This window comes from Oncorhynchus nerka, linkage group LG24 (assembly GCF_034236695.1).
Source record: "Oncorhynchus nerka isolate Pitt River linkage group LG24, Oner_Uvic_2.0, whole genome shotgun sequence".
Classification (NCBI taxonomy): Eukaryota; Metazoa; Chordata; class Actinopteri; order Salmoniformes; family Salmonidae; genus Oncorhynchus; species Oncorhynchus nerka.
The window spans coordinates 40,392,562-40,404,856 of record NC_088419.1 but is presented as its reverse complement, the minus strand read 5'-3'; the positions used below and the strand labels follow the sequence as shown (position 1 = coordinate 40,404,856).

The 12,295-nt window shown below is 42.9% G+C and overlaps 1 protein-coding gene across 1 annotated transcript; it reads right to left on the bottom strand.

The window, feature by feature from the left end:
* Nucleotides 1-3,190: 3,190 nt before the first annotated feature.
* Nucleotides 3,191-12,196, bottom strand: LOC115107981 (actin-related protein 10-like). Its single transcript, XM_029631814.2, is given in 13 exon segments — nt 3,191-3,464; nt 3,686-3,838; nt 3,841-3,886; nt 4,969-5,050; nt 5,500-5,573; nt 5,774-5,853; nt 6,046-6,081; nt 7,007-7,086; nt 7,354-7,529; nt 10,998-11,106; nt 11,289-11,371; nt 11,485-11,557; nt 12,024-12,196. Coding segments are annotated over 13 exon segments (1,251 nt in total). The 5' UTR covers nt 12,101-12,196; the 3' UTR covers nt 3,191-3,282.
* Nucleotides 12,197-12,295: the final 99 nt, after the last annotated feature.

The window sequence follows — 12,295 nt, the reverse complement described above, 5'->3', positions numbered from 1 at the left end:
GGAAACCTGGAATCAGGAGGGAATAAGCAGGAAACCTGGAATCAGGAGTGAATAAGCAGGAAACCTGGAATCAGGAGGGAATAAGCAGGAAACCTGGAATCAGGAGGGAATAAGCAGGAAACCTGGAATCAGGAGGGAATAAGCAGGAAACTTGGAATCATTAGGGAATAAGCAGGAAATCTGGAATCAGGAGGGAATAAGCAGGAAACCCGGAACCAGGATTTCTGGAAAAGCAGGGAATTTTGGTAAAGTTTTGCAACCCTAGGTGGGACTGTTCTATATGAGTGTCTCCCTGGGATACTCATCTCCATATACCCAGATGTGGACAGAGACATTAAAGAGAGAGAGAGAGAGTAGGAAGGCACTCAACAAATTAAGACGGATATGTGCCGGGGAATTGTGCACAATCTTTTTCCTGGGACATATTTAAAGGGTGAAGTACCTTTGAACGGGGTATGGTAGTAGGTGCCAGGCTGCCCGGTTTGTGTCAAGACCTGCAACACTGCTGGGGTTTTCAAGCTCAACAGTTTCCTGTGAGTATCAAGAATGGTCCACCACCCAAAGGACATCACTATTAGGAAGGTGTTCCTAATGTTTGGTATACTCAGTGTCTATCATGTGTATATAACTAATAAACAAACTTGAACATGAACTCGAGAATAGTTTGCCAAGAAGTGCTTAGTCAGATTTCTCCTAACATGGAGCGGAAGCTCAGGAGAACATGCGAACAGGAGTGTGACCCTTGAGGGGTCTGGGTCAGGGAAGTTCTGTTGGGTTCACTGTCACTAACGTATAGTATAGGTGGCCCTGTAGGGCCACAGGGGAGACCCCCACAGAGATAGCTCCGGGGCTGACGAAAGAGAGAGAGAGAGACATGTTGTGTGTGTGTGTGTGCGTGCGTGCACTATTGGTGTGTGCATGTGCATGTGTGTATATCGGTAACAGATGAAGTCAAACTGGTGATTGGACTCGGAGTCTGAGGTGCAGCAGAATTCCCTAGTCTCTGCCAATCTTTTGAGTAATGACGCCACATCAGTTCCCAGACAGACACAGTAGCAACCACCTAAACAGTTTATGGTTTATGTGACCTCTGAGGGCAAACAACCACAACCTCAGACAGACACACACACACTTTGGTTTCACTATGGCGCCTCCTTGTGGGCGATACATGTTGCACCCAAAACCTGGACATTTTGGTGTTTGAGGTCATTTTCCCCAGACAGCATATGGATCCCAATGCCCATATGGGATCTTATAATCAACTATAATGACCAAACCTGATCAGACAGGTACATTCAGAGTTGATTTAATGATACAGTCAAACACAGGCATATGGACACCAAAGGGATCTCAGCTATATGATTGCATGTCATTGTGGAACTCAAAACTGTGTGTGTACGTGTCTGTGTAAGCTGATATGAATGCAGGAGGATAGAGAACATCGTAATCAATAACAGTCACATTGCATGTATTGCACACAATCATACGCTATGACGGTGCCGTCCTTTTTTCATGCCAGAAATAGATCAGTCGTGTTTCAAACGTAGTGTAAGCACATCCAATGACTTGCAGGTGCTAGGTTTTTTTTAAATGAACTCGTGAAATAATGAATAGACACCCGCACAATGGTATCAGTGACTTGGTGCATTATGGCCCCATTGTTTTACAGCGCAACAAATCAACCCAAAACGATGAAGACCTTAAAATGTTTATAAGTCGGTCTTTGACATAAAAAGAGTCAAAGCCACTTGGTGTTTGCTTACCAGACTCACTGCTGTCACACAGTATTTAGCAGTACCCGGCACTTCATGATGATTTCCTTGGCCTGGTGTTCATTACTTTGGAAGAGGCTAGGAAATAACCCTAATCTAACTTCAAACAATACCCCTGACTGCTGTCTCCTCACATCCTTAAAGAGTGAACATTATTCATGTTCTCCAGTATGCGTTTCAACAGTGAAGCAAGCTGTGGGAATATCAGTGTGAAACATCACTTGGAGGCTCTGGTGAGTGAGAAAGAAGCCTCATGAAAGACTGAGGGGGCAGAGCGACATAAACAGACAAGACAGGAAAGACAACACTAAGGAAAAGGATACGAGCAACAGTGGGAACGTTCCAGGAATGTTTATTTAACGCTATTTGAGTTGATGCATTACAGATATGAGCTCTTGGGAGATTGAAACTGATATTGCAATGTTTTACATGGCAAAGAAGAAACAATAAATACATGGCTAATAAAACACTTCATATTTGCTGAACAACAATGCCTGGGGTAGCATTCACAATGACGACATAAAGAGCAACTTGACAAAGCAACATTTGAATACTGAACTGCAATTTATCTGGTTCACCTACAGTACATTTTCTTACCGACAGTTTTCAAATGCAGCTCAACGGCATGTTTTAACACGAAACGCATCAGTTCGGCAGAGTCAAACCAACACTTCTGCTTCAAGGGGAGGTCAAACACATGGCCACAAATCAAGACCGCCTTGTTTACAAGGATCTGGTCCAGGAAGTGATCTACCTGACCCCAGAATCCATGGCCATAGCACAATTCTCTCATATAAAATGCTGACTACTGTATCGGTGAGCTGTAGTTTAGCAAAAGAGTGAGCAGAGTCTGGATGGCAGTGTGGCATAGGTCAGGAGGAGGAGTCTTACAGAACAAGAACAGGCACATAAAGACTGACAGAACTAAAACTACAACCCCCATAATCCACAGCCGTCTGGGGGTTGAGATGCTGGGTGCATCTCCATAGTCTACCGTGACTTCATGGCCTTGTCTCCTTTGTCGAAGGATTTTTCCATACTGCTCTCACCACCACCAATTCTGTTCAGTACAGATGAGGGGAAGGGCATTTTATTTATTTTTTATTTCAACCTTTATTTAACTAGGAAAGTCAGTTAAGAACAAATTCTTATTTACAATGACGGCCTGCCCCAGCCCTATGCGACTCCCAATTACGGACGGTTGTGATGCAGCCTGGAATCGATCCAGGGTCTGTATTGACGCCTCTAGCACTGAGATGCAGTGCCTTAAACAGCTGCGCCACTCTGGAGCATGAGAGGAAGCCACGACAGACTATTGAGACGTACCTATAACATCTGGTAGGCCAAACTTTTTTTTGTCTGGGATGAGTTTCTGGTGTCTAGTGTGGACTACGTCCGAAATGGCACCTTTTTCCCCAGGACCAGGGCCCAAAGTAGTGCACTATTTAGGGTATAGGATGACATAGATAGCAGATGCAGACTAGAAGTAGACACTGTCTGATCTGGCACTTTATTTCTCAGTGGAGAAGGCTCTCTTCATGAGCGGTGGTGGGGTCTTCCCTGCATCATATACTGATTCTGGGGGTGGGGAGCTGAGACAGCACCAGTCAGGGATACGGCCTGTCTGGTTGTAGTAGTCACGGGACACGGAGCGGCTACCCAGGATGTCCTGCAGTGCTCCAAAGATTGCTCCTAAACAGGGAGAGTAAAGCAGGAGACACAGGGTTATTCACAGCTGGTTTAGATCTAATCAGTCTGGGGGGGGGGGGGGGGGGGTTGATCTCTAATGGCCATTAGCTGTAGTATCCATCACCTCGCAGCTTGGCTATTATTGTATTCCTACACACATAGGATCCATACAGCTCTACAGTGTCTAAGGAAAAGGCTGGTTATCAGATTAATCTGTGTCTCACCTCCAAGCCATGCGGTGCAGTTGGGTTTGGCTGGAGGACTGTGCAGCCTGAAGCTCTTGGTGGCCAGGGCGTCGCGGTACTTGGGTTTCTCCACCAGGAGGCGTATCTCAGCCAGGAGCCGGTGCAGGAAGCCAGGCAGCATGGCCGTGCCCCGATGATCACCAGGTTCTCAGACAGAGCCTTACGAGTGTCGATGGGACACTAAGGGGTTTATTCAGATGGAAACGCATGTGGTTACAAATGTATCAAATCAGTCATATTTCCTCAAATGTCCTGTTCACAAAATGAACAGCAAAATTAAACTCCCAAGCATGTTATTAATGTCTATGGGACAGAAATTGAGATTTAATAAGATTATATATATATTTTTAAACATGATCAGAAATGCATCAATGAATCAAATCATTCAAATATTGTTCATTTCCGCGCAACTAAATCAGTTGTACTTGCTAAGTGCTTCACAGCAAACTGTGCCAAGCAGAGGAAGCAGTGGCAAGGAAAACTCTTTAGGGCCTGGGTGGGAAGAAACCTAGAGAGGAACAAGACTGACTAGCCAGGTAGAAGTAGATCAGCATCCATGCAGTATGTACTGAAATTAGAGAGGAAAATGGTCACGCAAATGTATAAATGCTGACATAGGCTCAGCTGGACATGAGCATGATAAACGAGGTTCGGGTTGCAGACTTCCCTGCCGCCCTGTTACTACTGAGCGGGACAGAAGTGCTGGTCTCTCAGGAGAGAAACCTCATTGACATTGTAAACTGCAGAGAAGTGGAGTGGACTGTTAACTAGCTTCCTGCGACTGCCTGTCAAACTAGTCCACTGAGACCAACGAGTGCTTATGGTACTGTGCTTACAGTGTGAGTGCAGCACAAGCACTGGGCCAGCAGCAGGAGTACTGGAAGCTGCACTGCCTATTGAGATTAATGGTCTGTCGTTGGTCTGATCAGGCTCCTCTCAAAAGGAACCAAGCCGATTTCACCTCGGCGAACCAGAGTCTGGGAGTGTTGCTATGGTAACATGGTTAAAGTAAGTCTCTCGTACGTTTCAGGGGGAAGCGTTCGTCATCACAAAATGGAAAATAAGGAAGGAAGGAATTATAGAACGGCTGATTTTAATGAGAAGACGCAGATGTCTGATGAAAGGCCGTTGTGACCGACGCAACATGGTCTAGTAATTACTGATGAAGACAGTGTTGCAACTTATGAATTCAGTACCCACATATTTCGGCAGCATCTCATGTCTTTGCTGTTCGAACAGAAACAAACCAATGCAAATGTTACCTTGACCAGAGCGTCAAGCACCAGAGAGGCCACACTCTTCTCCTCGTTGTCCTGCTCGAACAGCATCTCCATCACAGAGTCCCTGCAATACATCTGAATTGTTTTTTACGATTCCTTACAAAAACAGAACCATCCTGTCACTCAAAGAGTCTCTGCAATAAAGTCTTTGCAAAAAAAAAAAAAGACAGACAACCCTAATTTCAATTCAATAAACATTTTTGGGACCTCCAAGGGGAAATCGCAGCGTCTCATTAGCCGCCGTTGAGAAGAGCAGACAGACACTCATGATGAATGACCTTGCAGAGACAGCCCAAATTCAATAATAGAAGGTGACCCAGATATTAAAGAGGAGACACAGAACCAGATATCTAGGTTTGGAAGTGTACTGGACATGAATGAAATGGACAACCCATTTAGTTGAGGATATGTTCCATATTTGAGGATATTATCCATAGTTTTCCACATTGCTAGTGTTCGTAAAGCATAACAGCTATTCAGGGGGGTGGAGGGACCAGGAGGACAAACAGATACCTGATTGGTCCCTTAATATGCAGAATCTTCTCCCCATCCAATGGGTAATCAACATCAGGGGGTGGTGTTGGACGCTACAAGGGGAAGAACATGGATGTTAGGGTCTCAAATGCACTGGACTATAATACTCACGATAATACTCATCACACCAACTTTAATGAAAGGGCATTTATTGGAAGAACACAGCAATAACTACTCTTTGAAATACCGGACACAATCCAAACACAGACATGACTGACTGGCCAGTTTTTGAGGGGGGTCAAAGGTCACTGACCTCAGCCGTGCCACCCAGGTTAAACTTGGCCTCCTGGATCTTCAGGCCTCTCTGTAGGTCACTGATGAAACAGGTCCTGACTGGACAACAAGACAACACAAACAGCATTAGAGGGTCAATGTGAATATACTAAACACCACCAACATACATGAATGTAGCAAAAATCCATTCCATTTAACTGCCAAACAGGAATCGAGTCCCAGCACTGTCTGTTTTGTCTGTATGAAGGCAATAAATAAATGAAAAGTGGTTTCAGTCTCTTTTGAACATACCTTTGATATCCTCTACAACCTCCTCTGGGATGGCGCCTGGGAAAGAAAGACAGGATGAAAAGAAAGTGACTTATTTTTCTGTGACCCACTTAAGCCTTCATTTCACTTCAACGCTTCTGCTACTGTACTAAACGACTGAGTCTCGTTGGAGTCGAACGGGGCACGCCATGGGGGGGGTTGCATCTGAGACAAAGAGAGGAAACCACAATCGACTACAGAGGTGCACTCCGGAATTATGGAGAAAGTGAGTGCAGTTCACTAAGTCCCAATTTGATATATACCTTTTACCTGTTCCAGATATGTTTGCTTCAGTTTAATGTATGCATTCATAACAGTCGAACCAACGCATAGTCTACATGATTCATTTGACTGTAATACTCCATTCAGTCGTGCCGTGGTTCTGCAGTGGTGTGGTTCAGTAGTGCAGAGAGAGAGGCAATTTATGCTATGCCTGTTTTAATTATTGATGCCTATCCGAACTGCCTAGCCCTGCGTCAGCTAGCTAGAGAGCTACTGCTGCTCTTCATGATGATTCACTCTCAGAACAGAACAGAACAGAACCCCCAGGATGCAGTACAGAAGGAGAGAAAGAAGGCCATGTGTATATACATAATTCAAAAGACAGAAGGAGCGGGTATCGCCTTCCTTTCACATCACGCCATAACAAGGACTTCTGAATACAAAGTGTTGCATGATTGATTCACCCAGAGAGAGATTATAACTTTCATTCCTTTCTTATAACAACGGAAAACCAGCATCACTATGAAACTCATTTTGAAAAATGAATTAACAAGATTGTCAACAACAGCTATACACACAACGCATGATATAGCCACAGAAAACAAGAGAATCCACAGTGGTAGCAAACTAACACAGTTTATACAATGACAAAGCACTGCTTCAGTTGTGAGGTAAGTTGCTGGTGTTATTGACAAGTAGGTTTCTGATGTGGGGGTCTTACCAATGACTGTAGGCAGACTCTGTCCAGTACTGGAGTCTGAGTCTACTGTACACTGTTCCACCAGGAGCCCATCCAACTCCCTGAAGGGTAGAAAACACACAGCCACTTAGAACAAAGGGGGACAAGTACCTCAGAAAGCACACACCTTGATACACTTCCTTCTGTCAAGGCCGGGAAAAACAAGAAACTACGGCTTGAAACACACAGTTCTCAAGGAGGTGAAAAACAGGTTGTTTCCCTGAAGTTCAGTATATGAGGCAAGCAAAGTAACACATACGCGAACATACTTCACATGATTACACCATCCAATTGTATTTTTATTTTTAAAACACATGCACACTACTTACTTATGAATGGCCTTTCCACCCAAAGGCAGAGCTTCCCAGGCTGGCAGGATGGGGATGCACTCATACACAGGCAGCACCAGTGTCTCCGTGTAGCCACAGTCCATCACCAGGCCTGAGTTGATGCCCAGAGACATTATGGCCATAAGGTGGCTGGGGGCAAACAGCACCGAGGGCACCTTGTAAACACAGATGCATTATGGGTAAGACAAATCCAAAACATCCTCGCCTGATCTGAAAATATAAAATCCTTGCCCCTTTTGTCTTCCACCTACTGTTTGGAGTGGGCAATATGGAGATGGTTCCATTTAGCTTCCCAATTGGCTTAGGGGAGCATTATTGCATTCACCATTTTGCTTACACCCATCTAGTCAGGGTGGATTCGGGTTTTTGTACCAGGTTCATTACATCAGCAATCACCTGCCTCCGGCAAAGTGGTTCTAGACATATACAGTTAAAGTCGGACGTTTACATACACCTTAGCCAAATACATCTAAAATCAGTCTTTCACAATTCCTGATATTTAATCCTAGTAAAAATTACCTGTCTTAGGTCAGTTAGGATCCCCACTTTATTTTAAGAATGTGAAATGTCAGAATAATAGTAGAGAGAATGATTTATTTCAGCTTTTATTTCGTTCATCACATTCCCAGTGGATCAGAAGTTTATATACACTCAATTAGTATTTAGTAGCATTGCCTTTAAATTGTTTAACTTGGGTCAAACATTTTGGGTAGCCTTCCACAAGCTTCCCACAATCAGTTGGGTGAATTTTGGCCCATTCCTCCTGACAGAGCTGGTATAACTGAGTCAGGTTTGTTGGCCTCCTTGCTCGCAAACACTTTTTCAGTTCTGCCCACATATTTTCTATAGGATTGAGGTCAGGGCTTTGTGATGGCCACACAAATACCTTGACTTTGTTGTCCTTAAGCCATTTTGCCACAACTTTGGAAGTATGCTTGGGGTCTTTGTCCACTTGGAAGATCCATTTGCAACCAAGCTTTAACTTCCTGACTGATGCCTTGTGATGTTACTTCAATATATCCACACAATTGTCCTGCCTCATGATGCCATCTATTTTGTGAAGTGCACCAGTCCCTCCTGCAGCAAAGCACCCCCACAACATGATGCTGCCACCCCCATGCTTCACGGTTGGGATGGTGTTCTTCGGCTTGCAAGCCTCTCCCTTTTTCCTCCAAACATAAGGATGGTCATTATGGCCAAACAGTTCTATTTTTGTTTTATCAGACCAGAGGACATTTCTCCAAAAATTACTATCTTTGTCCCCATGTGCAGTTGCAAACCATAATCTGGCTTTTTTATGGCGGTTTTGGAGCAGTGGTTTCTTCCTTGCTGAGCGGCCTTTCAGGTTATGTCGCTATAGGACTCGTTTTGCTGTGGATATAGATACTTTTGTATCAGTTTCCTCCAGCATCTTCACAAGGTCCTTTGCTGTTGTTCTGGGATTGATTTACACTTTTCGCACCAAAGTACGTTCAGCTCTAGGAGACAGAACACTTCTCCTTCCTGAGCGGTATGACGGCTGCGTGGTCCCATGGTGTTTATACTAGAGGTCGACCAATTAATCGGAATGGCTGATTAATTAGGGCCGAGTTCAAGGTTTCATAACAATCTGTAATCTGCATTTTTGGACACTGATTATGGCCGATTACATTGCACTCCACGAGGAGACTGCGTGGCAGGCTGACTACCTGTTATGCGAATGCAGCAAGGAGCCACGGTAAGGTGCTAGCTAGCATGAAACTTATGTTATAAAAAAACAATCAATCTTAACTACACAATGGTTGATGATATTACTAGTTTATCTAGCTTGTCCTGCGTTGCATATAATCGATGTGGTGCCTTAATTAGTTAATTTATCATTGAATCACAGCCTACTCCGCCAAACGGATGATTTAACAAGCGCATTCGTGAAAAAAGCACTGTCGTTGCACCAATGTGTACCTCACCATAAACATCAATGCCTTTCTTAAAATCAATACACAAATATATATATTTTTTTAAACTGCATATTTAGTCAATATTGCCTGCTAACATTAATTTATTTTAACTAGGGAAATTGTGTCACTTCTCTTGCGTTCTGTACAAGCAGAGTCAGGGTATATGCAGCAGTTTGGGCCGCCTGGCTCATTGCGAATTGTGTGAAGACCATTTCTTCCTAACAAAGACCATAATTAATTTGCCAGAATTTCACATAATTACGACATAACATTGAAGGTTGTGCAATGTAACAGCAATATTTAGACTTATGGATGCCACCCGTTAGATAAAATACAGAACGGTTTCCGTATTTCACTGAAAGAATAAATGTTTTGTTTTCCAAATGATAATTTCTGGATTTGACCATATTAAATGACCTAAGGCTCGTATTTCTGTGTGTTATTATATTATAGTTAGGTCTATGATTTGATAGAGCAGTCTGACTGAGCGGTGGTAGGCACCAGCAGGCTTGTAAGCATTCATTCAAACAGCACTTTCCTGCATTTGCCAGCAGCTCTTCGCTGTGCTTCAAGCATTGTGCTGTTTATGACTTCAAGACTATCAACTCCCGAGATTAGGCTGGCAATACTAAAGTACCTATTAGAACATCCAATAGTGAAAGGTATATGAAATACAAATGATATAGAGAGAAACAGTCCTATAATAACTACAACCTAAAACTTCTTACCTGGGAATATTGAAGACTCGTGTTGAAAGGAACCATCGGCTTTCATATGTTCTCATGTTCTGAGCAAGGAACTTAAACGTTAGCTTTTTTTACATGGCACATATTGCACTTTTACTTTCTTCTCCAACACTTTGTTTTTGCATTATTTAAACCAAATTGAACATGTTTCATTATTTATTTGAGACAAAATTGATTTTATTGATGTATTATATTAAGTTCAAATAAATGTTCATTCATTATTGTTGTAATTGTCATTATAACAAATATATATATGCATATCTCGACTAGAGGTCAACTGATTATGATTTTTCAACGCTGATACCGATTATTGGAGGACCAAAAAAAAGCAGATAGCGATTAATCGGCCATTTTAAAAAATAAAAATCCTAATCAGTCGACCTCTAGTTTATACTTGTGTACTATTGCTTGTACAGATGAAAGCGGTATCTTAAGACGTTTGGAAATTGCTCCCAAGGATGAACCAGACTTGTGGAGGTCTACAATTTTTCCCATGGAAGTCTTGGCTGATTTCTTTGGATTTTTCCCATGATGTCAAGCAAAGAGGCACTGAGTTTGAAGGTAGGCCTTGAAATAAAGCCACAGGTAAACCTCCAATTGACTCAAATTATGTCAATTAGCCTATCAGAAGCTTCTAAAGCAATGACATAATTTTCTGGGATTTTCCAAGCTGTTTAAAGGCACAGTCAACTTAGTGTATGTAAACTTCTGACCCACTGGAATTGTGATACAGTGAATTATAAGTGAAATAATCTGTCTGTAAACAATTGTTGGAAAACTTACTTGTGTCATGCACACAGCAGATGTCCTAACCGACTTGCCAAAACTATAGATTTAACAAGACATTTGTGGAGTGGTTGAAAAACTAGTTTTAAATACTCCAACCTAAGTGTATGTAAACTTCTGACTGCAACTGTAGATCAGTGGTCTCAGACAGTACCTCAAACTGTTTGAAGAAGACCTTGGTGAGAGTTTCTCTGAAGTGAGAGGGGCAGAGGATTGACTCGATGATCACCACTCTCCGGTCACGAGGGTTGACCAGCAGATGCCTGTGCGGGGCAGGAGGGGAGTAGACACAGACATTTATTCTAGGCTACACAGTCACTCAATCATCCATGTTATTATGACCTGGGATGCATCTCCAAAATGGCTTCTTCCCCATGGTTACTTTCAGATTCTCTCTATTAATGTGTCAGTCATTGAACACACTACTTCGTCAAAAGAGCCTCACCTGAAGTAGAGCATGTGGATGAACTCCTTGAGGTTGGAGTAGAGCTCCTCTGTGTTGATGTTGTACTGAACTACTTTGATAGACTGACAGAAGACACACACCGTCAGTAATGGTTATAGGCGAGGCTGTCCATTTTAACAGGGTCTGTCAATAAGTTAAATAGCTAAATTAGTCATTCGCTCAGTAACTAACTCACCTGTTGTTGTCCAGGCTTCTGGATCTCGCTGGGAATTATGAACCTGGGCCCCGTCTCTCCAGCAAAGCCACATCTGCATCATCATACAAAACCATTTAGTTTGGTGGGTGAAATCATTGGCACTTGTCAGACAGTGTCAATACTCATTGAGTCCACATTCATTGACAAAAGGCCTTAGTGTGTGTCAATATACAGTACAGAAGCAGAGTTGTCATTGAGGGTCTCATCTGTTTCTCATATGACCTGCCCCAGGCGCCAGACTGCTGCTGTTCGCCAGATAGCTTGCTAACGTTAAACATCATTGCTAGCCCTTTTTCAGCAATAGCATATTACTAACACATTTAGGCTGACCAAATAACGTGGTCTAAACAGTGGACACTCGGTCTATATTTACTTAAATCCATGAAACCTTGGATTGATGTTCATTACTTAGCCGTTATAACTGCAAGTGGCCAATGTTGCTAACAGTAGATAACGTAGTCGGCTAGCCAAAGTTAGCTATGCTAGCTAACAACATAGCTAGCTAACTAAATACTCACTTTGTGTAGGCTGCTCCTAAATCAATGACTACTGCAGTTTTCTCCCCTCCACTCCCCAACCCTTCAAACAAGGGCATTTTAACGTTTATATGTATTTAATCGTTTCCAATATGGAGAATTTACTAAATATACGACATGCAAGTGCGATGACATGAATTCCTGTTGGGTTCGGCTGTATCCTTTCCGTTTGAGGAATGACGTCCGTGGAACTCGCCTGCTTAAAAATAGTTGGCCCTCTGTAAATTAATTTATGGGATGATACTTTTATGTTT